General features: G+C 36.3%; 1 protein-coding gene and 1 long non-coding RNA gene across 13 annotated transcripts in view; one reads left to right on the top strand and one right to left on the bottom strand.

Moving 5' to 3' along the window:
- The window catches only part of LOC141556965 (uncharacterized), a 106,555-nt gene that overhangs the window by 34,493 nt on the left and 46,215 nt on the right, over nucleotides 1-25,847 (bottom strand). The gene's annotated exons all lie outside the window — the stretch shown is intronic.
- ATP10B (ATPase phospholipid transporting 10B (putative)) overlaps nucleotides 1-25,847 on the top strand; it is a 296,022-nt gene that overhangs the window by 249,774 nt on the left and 20,401 nt on the right. For all 12 annotated transcript variants that reach the window (XM_074291992.1, XM_074291982.1, XM_074291989.1 and 9 more), the window contains 8 exons: nucleotides 446-637; nucleotides 2,807-3,401; nucleotides 4,522-4,631; nucleotides 6,065-6,191; nucleotides 11,177-11,361; nucleotides 16,552-16,873; nucleotides 20,443-20,519; nucleotides 21,457-21,582. In XM_074291992.1, the coding sequence (XP_074148093.1) occupies nucleotides 446-637; nucleotides 2,807-3,401; nucleotides 4,522-4,631; nucleotides 6,065-6,191; nucleotides 11,177-11,361; nucleotides 16,552-16,873; nucleotides 20,443-20,519; nucleotides 21,457-21,582 (1,734 nt within the window). The remainder of the gene's footprint in view (nucleotides 1-445; nucleotides 638-2,806; nucleotides 3,402-4,521; nucleotides 4,632-6,064; nucleotides 6,192-11,176; nucleotides 11,362-16,551; nucleotides 16,874-20,442; nucleotides 20,520-21,456; nucleotides 21,583-25,847) is intronic.

Here is a 25,847-nt window from a genome sequence, read left to right as displayed (position 1 = left end):
AAAAGCCGATTGATTGGCTGCCTCCAAGTGGGATGTTCATTTTTGGAACAAAGAACAGTGAGTTCCTTTTCCCAAGAGGCTCTCAAGACACCTATCAGGTGTGTGGTTTGGGGATTTTTTGAGGGGATAGGGGTCAGCCTAGATCATCACTGTGGTCCTGAAATTCTATGATTCATTCCTAATGCCTGGGGAGATGGGAGTGGGGTAAGCTTAATACATAGCACAGTGAACTATTATGAAAATAGTTGTAGAATGAAGGAATATATCATAGTGAAAATGGGCATCTGGTTTGGAAGCTTTAAGGAGCAGAATATCTCAAGAGAAAGATTTTAATTCTCACATCCGGAGCTTGCTTTTCCCTAGTAGTGCAAAAAACCTTGCCAGTAAGCACCTTTCCCTGTAGTCCATTTACTGAAGGAATTCTCACTCAAATGTTTTTCTCCAGGAAAAGGATGTAGCTCCAGATCAAGGTCTCTTGACAAAGGTGAAAGATGCCACCTTGAAACTGGAAACTTTGACAGCCCACAAGGTCACCAAACCTTCGCTCTCCACAGGGTCTTCTATCACTGATTTCTTCCTTGCACTGGCCATCTGCAACTCTGTCATGGTCTCCACAACAACTGAACCCAGGCAGCGGGTAAGGTGTCATGAGAGTATGGGAAAACTTTAAAGACAACCTAAATGGGAGTCAGAAGATAAGAATCTCAACCCTACTTTTAGGCTGTGTGATCTCTACAAGCCACTTTTGCCTCTGCTTAGTCATGTATAAAATGAAGGGGTTGATCTCTAAATTTGAGGGAGTTGGTGACACAGGTCGACCTAGAGTCAAGAAGATCAGAGTTCAAATTCTGCCTCAAATACTTAATAACTATAGGAGTAAGCCATTTAATCTGTTTACCTATCTTTCTTCAATTATGGGGATAATTAGAAGATTATTCTAAGGACCAAGTAAGATCATATTTGTAAAAGCAGTTAGCATAGTGCCTGGAATATATAAAGTGCTATATAAGTGGTTTAATCCCTTCACCTCCTCCAATTTCTCACATTCTGTGATTAGGCAGCTTGGTGGTATAATAGAGAGGGTACTGGGCTTGGAGTCACGAAGACCTAAATTCAACAATTTGGACCTGAACTAGTCATTTCTCATTCAGCCTCAGATTTTTCATCTAGGAAATATTGGTGATGGATTTGATGGCTCTGAAGTTCCTTCCAAATCTCAATTTATGACTCTATGGCCCAAAAGTCTGTGGAAAACTCTCTCAAATTCCTTCTAATACTAAAACTGATAATTCTATAATTCTAGCTCACTTTATAAAAAGACTGGTTAGGTAACCCATAGAAGGAAAACTGCAAAGAAAGGCATCAAGCTTAGAAGACTAATCCCATTAATGATTGAAAAATAATTATGACAATGAGAAAGCATTTATTAAGTGTTTAGTGTTTGCTAGACTCCCTACCCTCAAGGAGCTTGAACAGAAAGGGGAAAGAGAGGACAAAATGGTTTGGAAACAAAGCTCATCTAAGAGAGACCAGAGATTCAGGAACACTATAATAATCATTTCTCTTTCTTATTTGCAAAATTTTTTATCATTTATAAAATGTTTTTTCTAAAATCTTGAAAGGTTGGATTGGGAGGAATTTTTGAGATAATTTCATTCCATACTTTCCTGAAGAGCCAATGTCATCTACAATAGTAGTGTCAAACTCAAAATTAGTATGGCTTTGTTGTGAGGATTCCTACAGAGTTCATATTAACCTAGAAAACCACATATGACCCAACTCAACAAATACTTATTAAAGAACATCATCTAAGCTGGTTCTTACCATGCTTCACTTTACTTTCCAGCCATCTTCTTGAATTGTTTTGATACTTCACATGTGATTGCTATAATATGTTTCCCAATTTCCAGTTTGGGAACCATAATCAAAATAATATTGCCATTTTTACTCAGAAAGGTACATAATCTATTATTGCCCTAGGATACCACTCATTATCCTTGTAAATCTCTAAACAAAAATTATTCATCCCTGTCCTTCACTCCCCTTTCTATGTTATGCATTCTAATGAGAATATAAGAATTTTTGGGGGGAAAAAAGAAAATTACACATGAATATCAACTATGTATTTTTATCTATGAACTTTTACTTAATGTGTTAAATATTTCCCAATTATATTTTAATCTGGTTCAGGTTATACTTAGGAGGGTTGGGACAGCAATGAAACCCACGTTTGACATATCTGATCTACAACATTCCTGTCTAAGAGTCATCCAGTCTGTTCTTAAATATTCTCAACATCTTATAATTTACAAAGTATTTTCTCATGCATTACCTTATTTGTTGGGTAGATAAAGCAGATATTATTAGACCTTATTTTACAGATGAATTAACTGACTCAGAGATGTGATATAGCTTATTGGTGTAAATAATATTATAGAAAATAGCATATTTGTATTATATATTTTTTTAATCTTCAGAGAGAGAGGCTATCACCTTTGGGCATAGAGAATCAGAGAACATTAGTATTTAGATAATTTTAAAAGTTAGTACTTTTATTTTCTAAATGATAAAATTGAAGTTGGGAAGGGGAAAGTGACTTGTCCAGGTCAAACAGTTCATTAGTCATGCTATCACTTGACCTAAAAATAGATCTGAATAATATAGCTACTGGTAAAGTGACCTCTCAGTTACACAGTCCAGCAGAATTAGAACTTAAAGAAAAGAGATCTTTTTAAATCTGTCTCATTCTTCAATTTGCCTATTTTTCCCCATGAAGTAACATTCTGCTTTTCTTCTTAATGTCAAGGTCATCATCCCACCACAGATGAAATCTCTAGGAGCTTCCCTAGAAAAAATTCACCAGCTGTTTCAGAAGCTTAAACTTTCCAGTCTCAGCCAGTCCTTCTCTTCCACTGCTCCGTCTGACCTTGGAGAAAGTTTAGGACCAAACCCCACAATTGTAGATTCAGATGAGCAAGATGACTTATCCAGTAATAGCTGTGGATATTCAACAGGTATTAGCTACCAGAGCAGCTCCAGAGAAGAAGTCATGGCCAAGCAGGACATCTTGGGAGCTGGAAGCTCGTCCTTGGAAGATGTACTAGATTCAGTGATACCAGAACCAGAATTTTGCTATGAGGCAGAGAGCCCAGATGAAGCTGCCCTCGTGCATGCTGCTCGGGCCTACAACTTTACCCTGGTATCCAGAACCCCAGATCAAGTGACTGTGCGTCTGCCCCAGGGGACACTTCTCACCTTTGACCTCCTCTACACCCTGGGTTTTGACTCTGTGAGGAAGAGGATGTCAGTGATTGTAAGGCATCCCTTGACTAGTGAGATCATTGTCTATACCAAGGGAGCTGACTCAGTCATAATGGATCTGCTGGAAGACCCTGTCAAAGGTAAATTAATTATTGATATAAACTAATGAACTGATATTAATTATTGATGGGTCATCAATATTAAAATCATGTTAAATAGCATTAACATTATTATTAAATATTATTAAGATTAAATTAATGGAATAATTATTATTAATATTAAAGAACTGGAAGACCAAAAGAAGCCTATTAGATTGAGGATCAGAAAGAACCACATACAACAGATAGTAGAAATAGTAAGGATTATTGTCTCCATTTATGAGAAAACTGATATGAAACACACTGACTATGACAACATAACAAGTATCAGAATAAGCATTTAAACTTAGTGTTCTTTCCATCACTTCTCTGCCAGAAGACAAAGATTACTACGATTTTATAGGAACAAAAGGGACTTTAAAAGTCATGAAATTTAATCCCTTTGTTTGGGACCCAAATTTAGCAAATTGATAAAGGTCACACAGTTAGCAAAAGAGCCAGAATCTTGGTTTCCTAATTATAAGCCCAAAATATGATGTTGCCAGAGTTCTGTTCCCCACCCAGAAAACCTTTGTATTTTTCCCTTCCTTGCACCTTAATATCCTCACCAATAAAATGGAAATAATCCCTTTCGAATTTCTTCCTTCAGAAAGATTTGCATAAACTCTCTTGAAACCAACAAAGTACTTCAAAGTCCCTTGATATCAGACTCTAATGTGAGACAGCATTAATTATGATGCAGCCACCGTCTTTATTACTAACAGGAAGTAGACAGCTATGAGACTGATTTTCTCCTAGGATAGCAGATTCCAGACAAGATTTAGAATTATTGAGGCAGCCCTATTTTCCTCTATAGAGTCAACTGTGGCTCAGGGACAGATGCTAAGCATGAAAGAGGAGTGAATATTAATTCTTAATCTTTTGCTTAAGACAATTGGCTAGCACATCAGAGGCTTAGCATTCAGGAGGGGTAAAGACCTAAGAGGATACTTACTAGGACATACTGCTAGTTCAAAGAGGTGACAATTTCCAGAGAGCAAGAAGTTGACGGAATTCTTCAGTTGGACAGGTTTGCAATGATCCTCACAAAGTGTGAATTGTGGAGGTGAGAAAGTTCCCAAAATTTCCAATTGACCATATATTGGGAATTTCTGTTTGATAGCAAAAGACCCTGTTACAGAGAAGAAACTGAGAAAAATCCGGGCCAAGACTCAGAAACACCTTGATTGGTATGCAAAAAATGGACTACGTACACTCTGCATTGCCAAGAAGGTAGGAAGAATATTTCTGCTCATTGGTTTTATTCTATTACTAAGGCAACATAAAGCTAAAGGACTTTGATGTACCTTCAGCTATTCTTTATTTGGGATGCTCAAAGAGAGCTGAGGCACTGATTGACTATTCAATCCTTGGAAATCCCTCTTCCCTCTGCTTACTTAGATCCTGTCTGTTCTTTAAGACCTAGATCAAGTCCCAAGACTTAGGTTTTTGATTTCTATATCCCTCACACTGCTAAACACTGTGTTGAGGACATAATAAGCACTAAAAATGTACTTATTGATTAAACTGAGTAAATAATTGGTGTAGTGCTCAGCTTATAGAAAGTCATTTTTACATTTAGATACTTCAAAAGACAATCTATGAAGATGGATGAGTCTGTTTAAAAATCATCTTTGGTACTCTGCTCACAGACTAGGTACCTTACTTCTTCAGCTACTTGGGACCAGTATTACTTAACCAATCATTTTATTATTCATTCATTCACCAAATATTCATTAAAGTTATTTGCTCTGTGCCTAAGGTTGGAGCAACAAAGACAAATTAGTCAGTGTCCTTGCCCTTAAAGAGTTTATGGCCCAGGCAGGACAGGGAAAGTGGAGGGGGTGGGGTTAAGAGAGAAAGAAAGAGAGAGAAAGGGGAAGAGAGACAGGAAGGGGAGAAGAAAGAAGAAGGAGAGAAGAATAAAACAAGACAAATAATTAGTCCATAAGGCTGAATGTCTTCTTGTTCATTCTTTTATCAGTCATGTTTGATTCTTCATGACCTCATTTGAGATTTTCTTGGCAAAGATTCTAAAATTGTTTGTCATTTCCTTCTCTAACACTTTCCAGATGAGATAACTGAAAAAAACAGGTTCGGTGGCTTGTCCAGGGTCACACAAATAAGTCTGAGGCCAGATTTGAACTCAGGAAAATGAGTCTTCTGACTCCATGTCCAGTACTGTGTTCACTCTACCACCTAGCAAGTGCCATATAAGAGGCAAAAAGTTAGATAGTAATTGTGAAGAGGAAGAGGTCCCATTCTATTGGAAGGAGAGGCTATTTGGTGGAGTAAAATTAATAGTTAACAAATATTTATTAAACTCTTTCTACATTCAAGAGACTGTACTAAGTGCTAGGAATACAAAGACAGGAATAAACAGTACCTCTGAGGAGCTAACATTCTAATGGGGGAGACAACTTGCAAACAGCTATGTACATTTATATACAGGGTAAATTGGAAATGACTTCAGAGAGGGCATTAGCTACAGAAAAAACTAGGAAAGTATTCTTGAAGGTGTTAGGATGTGAAAGTCAAAGAAGCTTTCATCTGACTTTGCAGTGAAACTTAAATGTGATCATGAGAGAATTTAGTACACAAAACCAGTCCAGTTTAGGGTCTGTTAAACTGAAGTTTGGAAACAACTTTTCTTATTTGCCCTATAGGTCTTAAAAGAAGAAGATTTTCAGAGGTGGGTCAATTTCCGCCATGAGGCTGAAGCATCCCTTGACAACCAAGATGAGCTACTAATGCAGACAGCCCAAGATCTAGAGACTCAACTCACCTTACTGGGTAACTAAAAATAAGTCATTATCAGATGAGAAAAAAGAAATATTGTGGTTGTAAAGAAAGTTCTTGGCTCTGATAGCAACAAGACTTTAAATAGATATAAATTGAAAACTCATCCCCGGGAGACCTTTGCAAATCTTTGGCACAAATGAAATACCTCAAATACCAATCCAAATTCTGTTCATTTTGCTTTCTGAGGAATTCCCTCTGGGAATATTATATAACTTGTGTAGCCAGGCTAACTTGGATCCTGTCCACTTCTTCCTCAAATCTCAATCTATTTGCTATCTTGGATTGAGTCTCTATAGACTCATAAAATAATAGAAAGTTAGCACTGGAAAAGATGTAAGAAAATAGAATGCTAGAGCTGGAAGAGACTATAGAACTTTAAAGATCATAGCTGGGAGAAACCTTTGAACAATGATACTAGAGCTGGAAGGGATTTTAAAACATTAAATATCAAAACTGGACTGAAGAAGTCATATCAACTAACTGCCTTATTTCATACATGTAGAACCTGAAGCCCAAAGAAATGAATTGATTTTCCTCAATGTTCTTAGGTAGTGATTATTCATTCAAGAAGCATTTTTAAGTGTTTACTATGTGCCAGGCACTGTGCTAGCAAAAGAAAAAAAAAAAAAGAGGTTAAAATCAGCCCTTGTCCTCAAGGAACTTACAATCTATTGAAAAAGCCAATGTATAAACAAATGTATTAAAAGCAAGCTATATGTAGGATAATTAGGAAATGACTAGCAGAAGAAAGGCACTAGAATTAAGAGAAGTTAGGAAAGACTTTTTGGAAGAGGTGGGATTGTTGAAACTTAAAAGAAATGAGAGAGTCCCTTGACAAAGTCAAGAGTAGAGTCCCAGTTTTCAGACTGCCATTACATCAAGAAACAAAGAGAAGTCAATAAAACACAAGGCAAGTGTTTTTAGTTGTTTAGGACCCAAAGCTTCTTCAGCATTTCTTTAATATAGGTCTCTAGCACTAAGTAAAGTGTTAAAGATAGATTAGAGTAGAAATCATACTGACTCTAGGAATCAGTTAATAAGCATTTATTAAGTGCCAATTATGTACCAGGCATTCTTAGGAACTACAGACAAAAGACAAAAATGAAATCATTCCTGCTCTCCAAGAAGTTCCATTTTTTCAGAGGCAGAATTGAGTTCTATATTATTTAAAAGACTTGAGAAAGATTCAGCCAGAGATTTATGATTAAATTATATGATCTTAACCTTTTCAGATCTGAGGTTTTTTTCCTTTATCAATCAGGGGAAATTGTAAATATCCTACCTTAACTCATGATGCATAGTTGGAATAAGGTTTAAAAAAAAAAAAAAGCTTGCTTTAAAAAAAATCACCTTGAGATTATAAAATCATTGTAGGATTTATCAACCAAAGTTGGAGGAGGGAGTAAAATCAATGAACCTCTGAATAAGGCACAGTTGCCCAGAGAGTATATGTGCCAAGATTTTTCTGATTTTCTCACTGACAAAGTCTCAAAGTTATAACAACAGGCAATTTAACAATTCCTGATGAGTACCTCACTTCTGTATTCAAAAAACTAAAATGTTTTTATCTTATGCTTTATCACAGTCCATTGCCATTCCATCTCTTGCCTGCCTTGCAGCAAGAAAACTGTTTTGTTTTTTTTTTTTTGGTCCTTTCTTTAACCCCATAGTTTTTTCCCAGCCCATCAACTTTACACTGGCTGCATTCTCCTTCTTTCCCTATCTTGACCCCTTGATAAAATATCTTCACCTAGAGTCCCTAAACTCTTATCTTATCTAACTCTGCAAAGGCTCTGCAAAGCCTCAGCCTTGGATTTTTTCCATTATCTACTGTCTACTCAAATGCTTCTGAAAAAAGCTGGAGAAAATCATAAAGCTATACTGAGTCCACCACAAATGTGTTACATCATCTATGCTGGGTCCTCACCACAGCAAGGCAATCCTCTTATACCCATCCAATTGATTCTATCCAATTTACACAGCAACTTCTTCAATCTCCCTACAATCTCAGCTAAGACCTTTGCAAAACAATGAAGGCTCTTCACAGAGTTTCTTCCTTCTTCCTCCTTTTCTACTCTCTGATGCCTTCTGCTACTTTCTCCTTCTTTATTCTTATTTTACAAGAATAGGCGGTCCTTTTCCTTGCCAAAGCAAACCCTTCTATATGCATAATTGATCCCATTTCATTCTAAACCACCTCCTCCAACAGATGGTCCCCTCTCTCATTCTCACTCTCTCACTTCAAAATCTCCCTGTCTATGGCTGCTTCCCTACTGCCTACTAATATGTCCATACTTTCCCTATCCTTAAAAAAAGTCTCACTCAATCCATTTATTCCAATTGTCCCTTATTTTTCCTTCTCTCTGTGGCATACTTTTTTCTCAGCATTCTTTGCTAGATCTTCAGCCATGTCATACCCACTAATCAATAACAATGGGTATTTCCTAATACTTTATACCTTCTATACTATTTCACTTGGTGACCTGAATGGTTCCATGAATTCTACTATCTCTGTTGATGATTCTCAGATTTTTTGGTTGTTATTGTTGTTGCCTTAAACTCTCTCCTGACTACTACATTCACATTTCCAATTGTCTATTGGATATCTCTATCTACATGTCTCATAGACATCTTGAACTTATCACATAAAAAAAAATGAAGTTATTACCTTCTATACAAAAAAAGTCCTTCGCTCTTGCTATTTCCTCTGTTACTTTTGAGAGTACTATCTTCCTCCCAATCACCCAGGCTCACAATCTAAGCATCCTTTTTGACTCTTCACTCTCCCTGCTCCATTTCTAATCAATTACCAAATCCTGTGGATTTTGACCTTCATAATATCTTTTGTTTATATTCTCTTTTCTCCATGTACACAGCAACCACCTTGGTGTAGACCCACCTCATACCTGGATTTTTACAAATATCTTACTGATTGGTCTCCTTAAGTCAGTCTCCATTCAGCTGTTAAATTTTCTTCCTAAAGCACAGATCTAAGCATGTAACCTTCTGTTTAATCAACTCCAGTGGCTCCCTGTTGCTTCCAAGATCAATTACAAAAACCTCTGTTTGGTATTTAAAGCTCTTATTAACCTAGCCCTTTCCTAACTTACACTCTACTTACACAACCAACCCTCCATGTTTTCTGCCATCTAGTGATATTGGCCCTTTATCTTATTCACATTTAATTTGCAGACTTTGATCATTTTCATAGGCTACTTCATTGACACCTAGAACTTTTGCCTTCATCCTTTCTAAGTCTCAGCTGTAGTCCCACTTTCTATAAGACAAAATTTCTTAAACTGAAGGTGGCAACTTCACATAACTGAATGTGAAGGGTCATGAAATTATTTTTATTAAATTTGTATATCTAATTTTATATTCCTATATACCAGGATCACATAAAACTTTTATCATGCAAAAAAAGAGTCATGAGTAGAAAAAATGTTTAAGAGAAACCTTTTCCTAGACCTCCCTCTAAAATTATTGCCAACTTAAACTCTTTAGAACATCATACATATATATAATAATATATATATATATATAGTAGATAGTTGTCTGACTTGCCTCCTCCATTTGACTTTGAATTCCTTGATGGCAGGCTTTTAAAAAACTTTATTTCTATCTCCAGTGCTTAGCACAGTGCCTCACACATAGTAGGCATTTAATAAATGCTTGTTGACTTGACTTAATGGTGCCAGATTTAGAGGTTGCTTTGACAGCACTTCAAGAACTTCAGCTATTCAGAAACAAAAAAGCTTAGCACCTAATTAGCAAGAATAAAAATTAATTAAAATAAAAAGCTAGCAGATGGCATATTGGCATGAATGCTTTCCCCTGCCCTGCCTTGAAGAAACCTTCCCAGAAGCAAACTTTTTTTTCTTGTTTAGTCCCCACCCCTCCAATGAGGGGACTTATAATATTAGCCCTGGGCACAACACTTTCTACTTATGACGCTGCTCTGGTGGCCTCTTTCATAGCCCCAGACCTTAAACACCTTTCAATAATATTTCCTAATTTTTTCAAAACTGGTCTCTGGAATAACTCAGAAGGAATATTTTCTAGGCCTTTAGTGTGAAGACCTCATAAACTAGAACTGAAGAAGGGATAAGACAGCTTGTCAAAACTTGTCAATTTATCTAGCTGTGAAAGATCTTTCAGTCTCCCTGGCGAAAAAGTTTCATTTTCTTCTTCACACAAATAAATGTTCTTTCCCTCTTCCACCATCTACTTCCTACTTTAATCTATATCATCTTCAAAGTCTCACTCCTTCTTCCTGTTCCCCAGAGGAAAAAATGAGGCAGGGACCATGATTTTTCACATGGTTGTTTACTTCTGCATTTGGACTGGCTATCCAAAGTACACACATTTCCTCAAAGAAATAATTTTTTCCTCCCTCAAAGTAGCTGGAAGACAACTGAGGTTAAGAAGAGATTTCTACTTGTCACTGAGAGACTCTCTCTCTATTAAATAGCTACCTCTAAAACTGCATTCTTATGCTATTATTGCATTCATGAAAGATCCTGCAATAGGAAATTATCCGTTCAGCATGCTCCTAGCATCACTCCTTTGCCAATGAGTTGTCATTTTGGATTATTAAAAAATTAAAATACTCTGCCTGGGCAATGAATAAAATTAGTAGCCAAGTCTTTGGTCTAAAAAAAAAAAAAAGCCTCAATTTAAATACAGATTTTATTTGATTGTTGAATCATTTAGCCACTGTTCAGTATTCTGTTGTATATTCACTAAGGATTGAAGCTGAGCTTACAATAATACCAAAAAAATAAGGAATTTCCCAGCCTAATTAGTATCCTCCTTTCAGCCACATTATCCACAGCCTAAATGCAGCAGCAGTTCTGCTTTAGGTCTTCAATTTGAGAGGGCCAACAGGATTTCAACAGGATAATTATGCCTAAAGAATTAAATCCCTGGGCTTTCTTCCCCAATAGATGACCCAACTTGTCTCTTTTCTTCCCCAGGAGCAACTGGGATTGAAGATCGACTGCAGGAGGGTGTGCCAGATACCATTTCTGCATTGAGAGAAGCAGGAATCCGAATCTGGGTCTTGACAGGAGACAAGCAGGAAACAGCTGTCAATATTGCACATTCTTGTAAACTCTTGGACCAGACAGACACTGTTTATACCATTAATACAGAAAGTCAGGTGTGTTCATACAGGAACCTGGCTTCCAAGTCCAAAGTCCACCTTAGGAAAAAGGAGAGTAGGTAGTCTGATGGGATTTGAGAAACAAAAACATTTCCAATATCTTAGAAGAGATTTTTTTTAAGTGAAAAAGTCTTTAAAACATAGAATGTCAGAACTTGAAAGGGCCTTAAAGGTCAGAATATCAAGGTCAGAAGGGGCCTTGGAATAAAGAATGTCAAAGATGAAAAGAACTAGAAGAGCCTTAGAAGAGAACATTGAGTTCAAGACCTACTGTTTTGTAGATGGAGTCATTACAGCTAGAAATATGAAATGACCTTCTCAAAGTCATTAACATGTCTACTATAGATCTGAGTATAATTCCTGAATCCCTCACTTAATGATCTTTCCATCATACGTTCTCCAACATCCTTTCTCTTTGATCCTGAAATGCCCAAGTTACTAAAAACCATGCACTAAAGCACTTAAGACCCTTGTTAAAATATAAAGATAGACAGACAGACAGACAGACAGATAGATAAATAGATAGATAGATAGATAGATAGATAGATAGATAGATAGATAGATAAAAAGATGATAGATAATTTGCTTTAGCAGCACACATACTAAACTGTATCAGGAGGAAAACATTCAATTGTTTATTTCCCATTAACTCAGCTCAGATTAACTTCTAAAATTAGTCCCAGGAGAAAGAGGACTTAGGAAACTGGAATCCAGAACACATAAGTTTTGTTGGAAGGGGGAAAATAAAATGAGATAAAATGCTGATAAAAAATACTGGTCTTGGGTGATCAGGCTACAGCAAGAAGACATTGGCACCTGGAAAATAATAGAGTAGAAAAGCTTTGAATTGAAAGTCAAAGGACCTGGGTTTGACCATGAGCTCTATTTTTTTTTCTGTTTGTGTGACTTCAAGCAATTTATTTAACTTCTTGGGACTCTGCTTTCCTCAGAAATCTGTAAAACAAGGAAACTGAATTGGACAGATGCCAATTACCTCTATGACACTATAAGAAAATACCCAAAGGCAAAAATAATAATAGTAAAAAATAAAAAAATTAAAAGGTTTAGTGCTGGGTACTAGGAATAAAAAAGGACCACTTCATGATTAGGCCATGTGCTAGATCATGGAGAGGTTCTGTTTGGTTTTCATTCTACCAACAAACTGCTGAATTACAAGCAAGCACAGATAATTTTCCATAAGAAAAAGGTCTAAACCCCTTCCCTGTACACTCATGGAATAGTCATTTGTATTCCCATCAGATGCATACATTAGTATGTGATTAGATTAAACCACAATGAAGTTTAAAAATGAAAATAATCTCAGAAAATCTTTGATTTTAATATTATGCTTATGAAAGAAAGTAATTTGCAGCTTGCTTAAGTACTTCATCCTATAATAGTGTTGATGTTTGCCTTCTCTGCTTGAAATGGAAATTTCATTTGCAATGATAATTTCCCTCCAGGTGATACCTGGAGGAGGAAGAGAACATCTTTAAAAGTATGAGTCAACCTTACAAAAAAAAAAAAAAAAGAAGAAGAAGAAAAGAAATGGTGAGGAGAGCTAGTGTCAGATCTGTAAACCAAAGATATTTTCCCAGTAAATGAGGAATCCTGATTAGTCTTTCTCACAGGTAATTTGTCATCATGCCTATCTACATTCAAATCAATCATAGATAATCTTTTGAAATCATGTAGTAGTTTCCAAGGTTGCTCCTGTCCTCTGAGAAATAATAATAGTAATAACAACAGTAATAATTATATCTTAAAAGTATGTAGTGCTTTAAGATTTGTTCTACATGTAGTATCTTGGTTGATCCTCATAATAACTCTGTGAAGTAAGTGATGTTATTGATGTACCCATTTTACAGATGGGAAAACTGAGACCAAGAAAGGCTAGTGATTTACCCATAGTCACATAGTAAGTATTTGAGGCAGTATTCAAACTCAGATTTTCCTGACTACATTTATTATTCATTCAATGAGTATTTGTGAAGGAAAGCACTGTACTTGACACTAAAAGAAACAGAGATAAATAATTTATTATTATTATATATGACAACAGTGATCCTGGAAGCTGAAAACCTGAATCTGAATTAGTTCTTCACCAAGCACTTATTAATCACTTCCTGTGTTCCAGGTACTGTGCTAAGCAAAGAAAGGAGACAAAAAAAAAGTGGAAAAAAAAAAACACAGTCCTTTATCTCAAGGAACTCACAGTCTAATCAAAGAGCTGACATTCAAATAGTTGTGTATAAATAAGATATATAATAGATAGTAATTGGAAGGTAATGCTACAAGGAAATGTCTAAACGCCAGTGAAAAGGGGAAAAGCCTGATGATAGCATTTAAGCTGAGCTGTGAAGGAAATCTGCCTCTCAGGAGCGCTACAGTAGATCGAGTGCCAGTCCAGGAGTCAGTAAGACTCCTCTCCTTGAGTTCAAATCCAGCCTCAGCGACTTAATCTGGGCAAGTCAATTAACTCTGGTTGCCTCAGTTTCCTCATCTGTAAATGAGTGGGGAAGAAAATGGCCAACCACTCTAAAAAAAAGTGAGACAAAGTGAGACACAACAGAAGAAATTCAGAGAAAATAGACATCAGACCCAAGTCAGAAAAATAAGAGAAAGCTACTACAAATGCATGGTCAGGACATATTATGTGTGAGAAACAGCACAGACCAGTGAAGTTTCTATTCAATTAGAAGAAATAATGTAAATGTATAAAAGTAAACAGAAAAAATAATCAAAATAAATATAGGTTCCTTTGGGTTATCCAAAAGAGATAAGGACTTATACTAGACTCCTGTTTTGTCTCTAAGGCTCACAATGAGCTTGGAGGAGTAATGGTCAAGGATGATGCTATTAACTCTTCTGGTGAGCCATTGAGTATCAGAAAATTGAGAGGGTTTCAAATGACTCCTACCCATGATTCATTAAACACTAGTGCAGCCCACACACATGCCTTGCATGGGGCGACAACAAAAATGACAGATGAGAATTGAATCATTTGTATTCCAAAATATTGACAGTGAGACTGAAAAAAATGCTGAAATTTCTGGGTCATGCTGATAAGTTATTTTAATAATATTGAGCAACCATAACATGTGGGTACCTCTCTTTGCTCTTGTAGGGAAATAACTGAAAAATTAAAAGGCACCATTCCTTCCTTTAAAGTGTTTTGAATCAAATCAACAACTGTAAGGTATATTACCTGTACATCTATAAACAGAGAGATATACTGGATTAAGGGCCAAAGTTGGAATTAGCAAATCCTAGATTCCAATCTAACAAATAGTGGATTGTATAACCTCTCAGTACCCTAGTCAAATCTCTAAAACTATAATTTACAAGTGAATTGTAAGCTGCTACTCTGCATCCATGGACTATATCTCCACACCAATGAAAATACCAGGTCTAGAAACATATAAAAAATATCATACTGACCCCCTGTGTAAACTTGAAAAAGCTACTTTCTTTCTCTAGCTTTCAATATCTTCCTTTTATAAAATGAGAGGTTGGATCAGAAGATTTCTAAGTACCCTTTGAAATCTAATATTCTGTGGTAACAGGAGACCCATTCCTATTAAAATTTGTTCAATGGAAAACAATTCAATCAACAGATTTCATGGGGAATCATGGGTTCATGAGGCACTAAAGAAAGCATTTTATCATATACTTCTCAGGATGGGCTCAAATTATGATACCTTGCAGAATTGTGAGCCTCCAGATACACATAATATGGGATTTAATTATCATAAAATAAATATGTAATTTATAATATAAATTAAACAAGGGACAAAATAAGCTATCTGAAACTTTAATTTATCTAGACTTTATTTCCCTGAAGAAGGGAACAGCGAGGTGACAGAGTAGATAGAGCATCAGCCTGATAGTCAAGAAGATCTGAGTTCAAATTCAACCTCAGGCATGTGACATTTACTAGTTGGGTGATCCTGGGCAAGTCAGTCAATCCCAATTGCTTTGTTAAAAAAGAAAAGTCACATTTATAATCAGCTAAACCTTCTAATTTTAGCATCCAACATAAAGAAATTTTTTTCTCACCTCTCCTTTTGGACTATTTGTATTTTTTCACATTCAGATCATTCCCAGACCTAACTAAAATGACTGCAAGATGATGAAGTATTTCTCGGTGTATCAGTAGTTTCTCAGTGCAGATATTCAGGACAGACCAATGGAAAAGATTTAGCAATCTGATACTGGGGCTAGAGTGCTGGACTTAAATCTTACCAGCTGTGTGTGACCATGGACAAGCTGCTTAATTTTTCTTTGATATTTTCTTTAACTCCATAATCTGCAAAAGGGGGTTAATGATACCTCTAGTGACTAATTCACAAAATTGTTATGAAAAGCCAATGACATCATTCATATAAAGTGTATTGCAAACTTTGAAGTTCTATATAAATAACATTATTGTATGATACAAAGGTTTGATATGATACTAAACTGAGAGCTAGCTGACCTGACTTCTAATTACCACTCTATGACACACTCATACTGTGAGTTTGGCCAAATTACTTAAAGAATTCTTGGCCTCTGTTTCCTTTCAAGTGTTGTAGACACTAATACCTATCCTACCTATATCACAGGGTTGTTATAAGAATCAAATGTGGATTTGGCAGCACATTGAAAAGCCCTACACAAATAGAATGAATGAAATAAAGGCAAGAAGGGAGGAAGGAAGGAAAGAAGAGAGGAAAAACAGAGGAAGGCATTTATCAAGTACTCACTACATTTTAGGCTATGCTAAGTATTGGGGATGCAAATAGAAAAGTCCCTGCTCTTTTAGAATCTACATTCTAATAGGAGAGACATCTATACATTTCAACAACTGCAGATGTGATGGTAAGGACCCATGGTCTTAGGGTTCAGCAGCAAAATAGATAATAATGTATCCTCTTTAGTGTCATAAAGAGAGCATGCATTTATTATGAGGTGGTAAAATTTATTATTGCTGTTATTGCTACTATTTCTGGCTTGTTTTATCCCAGGATTAATCTTCATCTTAAATAGCTAGTTCCTGCTTTAGTCATGCTCTCCTGAGTTCTACTGCAGCATGGGATTTTGGTTCCACTGAAACATTCTAGATGCTATTTCAAATGCTACAGTGAGGAATAAAGGTGATAAGACTTCAAAATCTTGAACTATGTTCTCTTATGATTCTTTTTCTAGGAAACCTGTGAATCCATCCTTGATTGTGCTTTAGAAGAAGTGAAGAGATGCTATGACACAAGAAAAGCAGAACATAAGTTTTTGGGCATCCATCTTCCTCCTCAGGCACCATCTTCCACCATAGAAGCTGCAGGTCCAAACATTGGGCTAGTGATTGATGGAAAGACTTTAAATATCATTTTCCAAGGGAATCTGGAGAAGAAGTTTCTGGAGTTGACCAAATATTGCCATGCAATCTTATGCTGTCGATCTACTCCACTCCAGAAGAGCATGGTTGTCAAGCTGGTGCGGGACAAGTTGAAAGTGATGACTCTATCCATAGGTAATTCCCATATGAAGGAATGTGAAGGATGAGATCCAGCTGGCCAGGCAGGGGTCAGGACCAGAAAGAAACATGGCAGATGTTTTGGGATCAGTAGAATAGAGTCAATGGGCAGCTAGATGGTGCAATGGCTAGTGCACTGGGACTGGAATCAGGAAGGTTTATGTTCATGAGTTCAAATCTAGCCTCAGACACTTACTAGCTGTGTGACACTGGGCAAGTCACTTTACCTTGTTTGCCTCAGTTTCTTTATCTGTATAATGGGGAAGGAAATGCTAAATCATTCCAGTATGTTTGCCAAGAAAACTCACAAAGTAGGATTCACAAAGTGAAAAACAATCAAAATTACTGAAGAGCAACAAGGATAAAGGTAATCATAATAGGACCAGAGATCAGAAACAAGTCATGGCTTGTCACTTGGTGCCAAGAAGTCTGTGGTTTATTTTTCATTTTTAAAAAGTTGATGTTCTAAGAAGCTAGTAAATTAATTAGTAAATTAAAACGAAGTAACCAAGTTTCAGGGTTAAAACAGACAAAGATCAAGAATGTAGTAGTGAAGGTAAAGCAGAGAGAGACCATCAATAATGGAGGCACAAAAGGGAGTCTGATCCTCCAGCAGGCTCTTCCCTCTGGTTTAGTGACTTATGCAAAAAACAAATACTTAAATATATGTTGTTTTATTCCATTTGATTTCCCACTGAGTATAAGTAATCCTAGGCTAGAAAGTATCCTCTGATCCTAATTAATGTATTGGAACACAAGGGAAATCTGGCATTAGTGTCAGAAGCTCCCAGTTCAAATTCCGCCACTGTTTATTACAATTGTGTAAGACTCTTGGATGTAGTTTGCTTAGCTGTAAAATGAAGATAGAACTTACTGCTCTTAAAGGTCCTGTCTGTCAGTAAATAAATATTTATTGATCACCTACTATGCCTGGCACTGTGCTAAGCACCAGGCATTCCAAGAAAGTCAAAAGATAGCTCCTGCTCTCAAAGAGCTGACAACTTAAGCTGTGATCTCAGTAAGAGAACTGCAATGTCTTTACAGATAAAGTCATTACCTTTTGCCTTCTCTGTCTCTGATCCTCATCTGCAATTTTGGAGCATGAAATCCAGGGAAAATTTCAATACACTTTACATGATATCCCTTTTATTAATTACATCTTGTCAAAGCATTCAGCATAAGGCAATATTAAGCTGCAGAGAACTTACAAGAGAGTAAATACTTTGGGTGAGAACAGCCCATTTGGATCCAGAGTTCTCCTCCACAGAGTTTCAATCACCCACTCACCATAAAAATATTACAGAGCTCATTCTTTAGGGTCAGAGAGATGTACTGTTATCCCATAGCAACAGAAACAAAGCCAGCTCAGGAGAGAAACAGTATGATTGCCTCACCTCCACTTTCCTAAGCTTGTTAATGGAAGAGGTTAAAGGCTAAGACAGTTATGCCATAGGGAAGATTTAAATTATTCATTTCCACGTTATGTAAAAAAAAAAAAAAAAAAACTAATTATGGGAAGAATAAAGGCAGCCACAGATGACATGCTATTTTTTGAGATCAATAAATTTGTTTCAAAACAATTATGGGAAAAATTTTTCTCTCCTCAAGTTCAGCATTCTCTGTGGTGAATAATATTAATTTAATTGCAGCTTATTACTGAGAAGCAGCTGTAAAAAATAAATAAATAAAGTGGAAGCAATGCAGACTCAGAGATAAACTGCTAAAAGTGAATTCAGAATCAGGCTTTGGGGAAATAAGGGAGCTTCAGGGAAACAATGTAATGGTTCATCTGTCTCTTATCCCATTGAAAGACCCCTTTCACTAAGCAGAAGAAAGTCCCATGTTACAGAAAACAAAGACATTAATGCTAGATACCCTAAAGCACCTTTGTAAATTTGTTTTACTCATTTAAGTTCATTAAAACAATCTGTAATTTCAGACACTAAGTGTGATTCTGGGTAAGTCACTTACCTCTGAATGTTTAAAAAAAATTTTTTTTCATTCAGTCCTATTTTCTAAGGTTCAATTCACAAATATTTATTGTGACAATTATATTCCAAACACTTTACTAGGTACTTGGTATACAATCACATAATGACAAATTCTCAATAGAAGGGAATTCAAAGTTGTGTAGTATGACTCATTTTTAATAGTCTCAGTCTCTTTATCTGATATATAGTAGGTACTTATAATTAATTCTTATTGAGTTATCTATAATATAAGGAATTTGGACTGATTGTTCTTTAAGGTTCCTTTGAATGCTAAAATTCTGTGCAAGTACAAATTCTCAACAAGTAGTTACTCATATTCTACTTGAATACCTCCAGTGAAGGCAAGTCAAATATCCTCTATACACATGCACCAAAGGACTACTTCTCTGGATCAGCATCCCACCATTTCTTGTTCTCCCTTGAACCAAGAAAAACAAACCTAATTTCTCTTCAAGATGACTGCCTGTTAGATGAGCATAGCTATTGTGTTCCTGTTGATTCTCTTCCCCAAGCTAAACATGCTCAGTTCCTTCTGCTATAAAGCATTGTCTCCTGACTCTTCACCATCTTGGGCTCCTTTAAATGTAGTGCAATTCATTAACTTCTGGTTTATCAATGTTCCTCTAAAATGTAGGCTCTTAGGTTTGATCACAATAAAATCCCTGCCTTGGAAGAACTTACAATTTAGTTGAAAAGGACAATGTAAAATAACATGATACAGTATAGAATGGAATGAGAGCAAGGGAAGACAAAGTGTGACAGGAAATATGAAATATAGATCATATTTACTTACGAGATCATAGAAGGCTTTAAAGGAGGCACCAATTGTATGCCAAGTCAAATCAGAAAGACTTACAGGCATGAGTTCAGATCTGTCCTGAGATACTTACTCTGGGGTAAATCACTTTACTCTGATCACTTCACTCTGATTGTCTAGGTTTCCTCATCTACAAAATGAACTGGAGAATGAAATAGCAAAACACTCCAGTAACTTTGCCAAGAAAACTTCAAATGGGGTAAAAAAAGTTGGATGTGCCTGCAAAACAACTAAACAAGAACAGATCTAGACATGTGTTTCATACCTGGGGGGGAAAAGTGAGTGAACTGAAAAGTTGAGAAAAGCTGAAAAGTAAAAATTTTAAAAGGCCATAGAGACCAATATTACAGTGACTTCCTGTAAAGTTTTATTTAGTACCATGTCAAAAGGATTCAACTATGAGAGGAAAGTATAGTGACTAGAAAGAACTCTGCATCAGGAGTTATTGGCCCATAATTCTAGTCCAAACTCTGCTTTAGTCTAGCTATGTGATTTTGGGCCTCTTATTCCTCACTGATATAATTACACAAGTATTGATTAGGCATTTACTATGTGCCATGCACTATGCTAGGCAATGGAGACAAAAAGATAACACTGAAGGAATGATTTCTAATTCCCTCATAGTCCCTCTGATTCTGTTTGCAATCAGAGGCATCTGAAAGCCTGTCTTTTGAGACTTCAGATCTAAAATAAACAAAAAACCAGAGAAGTCTCATTTTTTAATCACTCTTCATCAGTCATTCTCCATCTGTTCTCAGGTGATGGTGCAAATGATGTGAGCATGATTCAAGCTGCTGATGTTGGAATCGGGATATCTGGACAAGAAGGCATGCAGGTAGTGCTGTCATTCTCCTTTTTTATTTTACTCTTTCCACATGTTAGATATAGGCAACTACTTAAAGTTTATAGGCAATTTGCTTTCAAAGAAAGATATAGCCCAATTCATTACCACCCACAAGTTGTCCTCTACATTTCCTACCCAATGCCTGACCAAGTCTAAAGCCAGGTATTTAGGGAATTGACTGTACAATCAGTATGTGTGTTGCATTACAAAAGCCTTCATTCCAAATTTAAGTATACACTAATAGTGAACTATCAATTTCACTTGGCCTAATCCTATATCTCTATAACTAACTTCTATCCATGTTCCAAGTTTTCCATGCAACCCATTCAAAAAATAAAAAGCAAACTACATGAGCTATGCTCTGTCAATACATTTGAAAATCTATATCAGGGGGCAGCTAGGTGGTGCAGTGGATAGAGCACCAGCCCTAAATTCAGGAGGACCTCAGTTCAAATCTGGTCTCAGACACTTAACACTTCCTAGCTGTGTGACCCTGGGCAAGTCACTTAACCCCAGCCTCAGAAAAAGAAAAAAGAAAAAGAAAATCTGTATCAGTCACAATTCTTTTTTCAAGATAATACCTGGAATCACAAATTAAACTTTTTAAATTAAAATCCATCCTTTGGAAGTTATGATGAAACAGAACTCACAGAAATGAAAAGATATTCATCCCAACTATAATAGGTGATTTGGTTTTTCATCTCACCAGAAATGAAGTGGGTAGTGATTTGTATGTGCAAACAAAAGAGATTCCAGTACAAATTAGTCCAATTGTCATGTAATGGTGATGATCCATTCTGCTCCAGCCCATTAAGGATACAGGAGTGAGATTTGTTTTTCTTGGGCAGTTTATTTGGGATTGGGATTCTGGGGGCAGGATAGGTAAAGCAGTAAAATATTAATGAACTTTTCAATTCTCACTTTTAAGGCTGTAATGTCCAGTGATTTTGCCATCAGTCGATTCAAACACCTCAAGAAGCTATTGCTCGTGCATGGCCACTGGTGCTACTCACGTTTGGCAAGGATGGTTATTTATTACTTCTACAAAAATGTGGTAAGTTCTCCCCTTAGGCCTGCCCCTGCCCATCAAGCCTTTGCTGTGGGCCACAAAAAAAATTATTCTAATAATAGGTCAGCAGCCAGTCTGTTCACTGTGACTAATGGAGAAATCAAAGATCTGCCCACATCAGTATGCCCCTCTGCAACCTTCTAGTACCTGAGATTTTTGCTAATTGAATTCATCCTTTGGTTTAAAGCACTGAATGCCCTTAGTAAAATACAAATATATCACCTGGCAGAGATAAATTATTAACCAATTGGTGCCCTGTTATCACATTTATAAAGAATAAGGGTATAAAGATGAAACAAAGGGCAGGTAAGTTTTGATATGTTGATAAGGACTAGCAAAGATCTAGCAAAACTGGAGTTTAGCAGGTGAGTCACCAAGGAGCGGTGCCTTACAGGTCTAGGATAATGTGTGACACTAAGAGCTGCTGAAAAGGTATCAAAAATGTGTATAACAGGATGAAAGAGAGATAAATGTGACTTTGAATATGCTTAATTTGGTGTTTTTTTCCTCCTCTTCACCAATTGACTGTCATGGAATTCAGGAAAGACAAGTTACCTCTGAGCCACAATTCTCCTTTATTTGACAGATAATTATCAAATAGAGTTTCAGGAGAATTTTTCTAATATTTCTTCCAGCCCCTTCATTTTATATATATGAAGAAGCTGAGGCCTAGGAAAATAAAGTTTCCTTGAGCTACTTTATGTATAGAAACAACCAGAGCATTACTAATGAATATTAATAATAGCAAAACTCATTTCCTTCAAGATGGACATTTCCTTTTCTTCTACTTTATATGATTATTCTAGTTTCCCACTTAATAACATTCCACACATCAGTAAGGAACATGTAACTTTAATATGGACTTAATCTCAAGTTACCCAATATCAAATTGGCCAATATGCTATGCAAGGGATAACAGTAAGGAAGATAATGAAGAGGAAGGTGATAATGAATAGGTAATACTTAGTCACTTTCAAGTTTGCAAAGCATTTTACATGAAATCTCATTTGTTCCTCACAACACCCTGTGACTTAGGTGCTAGTATTCTCCCTATTTTTTAAAGATGAGGAAAGGACAGAGAGTTTAAATAACTTGTCAAGAGTCATTCAGCTAATAAATGCCTGACATAAGATTTTTCTTCTTGATACCAAGTCCAGCACTCTTATCCTCTGTATCACTTAACTGTACAGTATTACCCAACTGTCTATGACTATTATGTGTAGCCAGTATTCTTCTTGCTTGTTTTCTGAGAAACTGGGAGGAATTGGGCTTTGGGGCCTAAAAAGAAAAGAAAAGACTGAAACAGAAAACAAAAAGAAAAAGAGAAAAAAATAAGGTATGAAACAACCAGTAAGATCTAAATTTTAATCTTTGATGAGATAAGTTGCCCAATAGGCTAGAAAGCAGAAGACTAAGATGTCCTGACCAGTCTAGAATTTCTGGATCCTTTCCTTATCCAGAATTCAGAATGAAAAAAAAAGCCTTAGATGGGGGACACTGAGGCTTAGAACTATCCAAGGATTTCCAAGAGGTCATACATCAAGTAGGTGAGAGGCCCAAGACCCTGGCCAGCTGACTCTTGGTTTATTTTCTGTGGACTATAATACTCTGACTCAGTTGTATAGAACAAACTGACCTTGATCAAGTAACACAACCTGTATGACTTGATTTCTTCTACAAAATGAGAATTATGAGATTCCCTTTGTGTTACCCACAAAGAAATAGTGAGAGGACCAAACAAGATGATGTGCATGAAAGTATTTTGAAAAATATAAATTTCTATGCAAATATGAAAAATCATTTTACAGAATCCATTTGTCTAGGAAAATGTTTGCCTGTCATATTTCTAAACTAAAAAAATCAGAATAAAATATGAGTTATCAACACTAGAGAGCAACAGATTCAATGTGGTACTAAGGCCTTCTAGGAGATTCTGAGACTATAGTTAGAAGCTCTTGATTAAAGAAAAAAATAGTAAGAGTCAGAACATTGCTATGCCAAAGAGGGCACAAATGCCTGAGTTAGTGCTTTTCATTATCTAGTTCAAGGACCTTGGAATAATCCCCCAGCGCCTTCAAATATAATCTGATTCCTGTTTGCATAAGGAAAAAAGGATGATTAGAACCAGGGGAATGGAAGACAGGCATATTAGACAAGTGGCGTTTCAGAAACCCAAATTTTTATCTTTTGCTCCATTTTCTGGGTCCCGCTGGCAGCCGCTGTCACCATCACTACTCAGATACAGCAAGCATATCTGCTCAAAGTTTAATGTATATGTAAATGAGTAGCAGTGAAAAGAATAATGCAAATTGGATAAACTGGATAGTAATTGCATTTCAGCAAGTCAGTGCAAACAAGTCACTCCATTTTACTTGAAATTCACTTTAAGTATGAAAGATTGTTTATTTAGAATTCTGTGTATGTATTTTATATATATAAATATATATTTTAAAAGTCATTCTTCTGAATAAGTCTATGATTTCCCAACATTAAATTTCTAATATGGGGGGGAAGGAAACTTTTCCTAGCTGAGTATGCTTTCAATGCTTAAGTGATATTTACTTCCAGCCTGATGTAGTATTCTAACTGGGTGACACTGATGCTGCATTATCTCCCCCTTGCAATTAGAGGGTGGAGAACTATGACTTCCACATCCGCAACCCATTTCATCAGGGATTAAAAACCTGGCTGCTTAGATGTTTGAACAATGAATTAATTACTGCTGCTGCAGTTTCTCAGAGGAAACAGGACTGGCAGAAATTGAAGCAGTGCCGTCATTAGTTCTACAGCATTTCTCAAAAGGTGAAAAACCCTGCAAAAGGTGGGGAAACAACAGAACCTGAAATGTTCTGAGGAAAGTGAAAAAATTAAATTTAATGAAATTAAAAAGTACTCTTCTGGTGTTGCAATCTAGCTGAAAGATATATTAATTCTTCCTCAACTGAATCATAAAGGTCTATATCCAAAAATCAAGCAATCCTTCAATAATTTTTAGTACCTTCTACATGCTCAGGATATGGGTAGCTAGGCAGTTCAATAGATAGAGTGCCAGGCCCAAAGTCAGGAAAAACAAAGTGCAAATCCAACTTCAGACACTTAGTACCAATGTGACCCTTGGTAAATCACTTAAAGTTTTAGTTTTTCATCTGTAAAATGAGTTGGAGAAAGAAATAGCAAAAAAAAAAACAAACAAACAAAAAAAAAAACAACAAAAAAAAAACCTCTAATATTTTTGCCAAGAAGACCACAATGGGTCACAAAGAGTTGGACATGATTGAAACAACAAGAAAATGTGTCCAGATCTTTTTTAGGAGATAGAAGATATAGGATCCCAAATTTAAAGCTGGAAAGGATTTTAGGGATTGTCGAGTCTAACTCTCTCCTTTTTTACAGATAATGAAGGCACAGAGAGGTTAAGTGATTTGCCCAGCAAAGAGCTAGTGTCTAAGGAAGGATTTGAATCCAAGTCTTCCTAACTGGGGGGAAAAAAAAAAAAAACAAAACACGCAGTCACTCTCTCATGCTGGGAAAAAAAAAAAAAGCATTAATGAGGTAGGGGTCAGGAGATGTTGATCATATGATTAACTTCATTGAATTTAAGGGGAGCTTTTGTCTGAAATGTTCATTGTGGCATAATGGATACCAAACTCATCTCAAATCCAAGAAGACCAAAATCAAATCCCACTTGACTAGCTATGTGACCAGAGGATAAGTCACCATCCCTCAAAATCCTAGGCAACTCTTTAAGACTTTAAGTTATAAAGTCCCATCCTGCAACTGGTCCCTTATCTGGGAATTCCCTCTACCAAAGAAATCATAAGTCCTATCCTTTGGGGTTTTGTCTGTCCCTATCTCTGTCCCTCCTACAGAGTGTGAACATGGGTTCTGATCTCTTATTAAAAAGGAATAAAGACAAGTCAAGCTTATTCAATAGACTTATTCAATTCCAGATCAGTCAATCAATAAGCATTTAGTATGTATACTCTGTGCTATGTACTTACTAAATATTGGGGATATGCAGAACAAAATGACATTCACTTCCTTTAAGAAGCTTATATTCCATAAGTAAGATGAGTTTTGGTTGTTCCCTTCAACAGAATAGACTTCAGTGACTGAGGATGCCCTTAAAATAAATGAATTGGTTCAAATTCTTGGAGAATAGACTCAATTGGGAAGAGCTAGTCTTTGTTCTGGTCTATAAAAGTAAGCAGATAGACCTTTCTTTTCATTAGTTCAAAATTTTTTCTTCT

The sequence above is a fragment of the Sminthopsis crassicaudata genome, chromosome 2 (assembly GCF_048593235.1).
Source record: "Sminthopsis crassicaudata isolate SCR6 chromosome 2, ASM4859323v1, whole genome shotgun sequence".
Lineage (NCBI taxonomy): Eukaryota > Metazoa > Chordata > Mammalia > Dasyuromorphia > Dasyuridae > Sminthopsis > Sminthopsis crassicaudata.
This window is presented reverse-complemented; position numbering and strand designations above follow the sequence as displayed.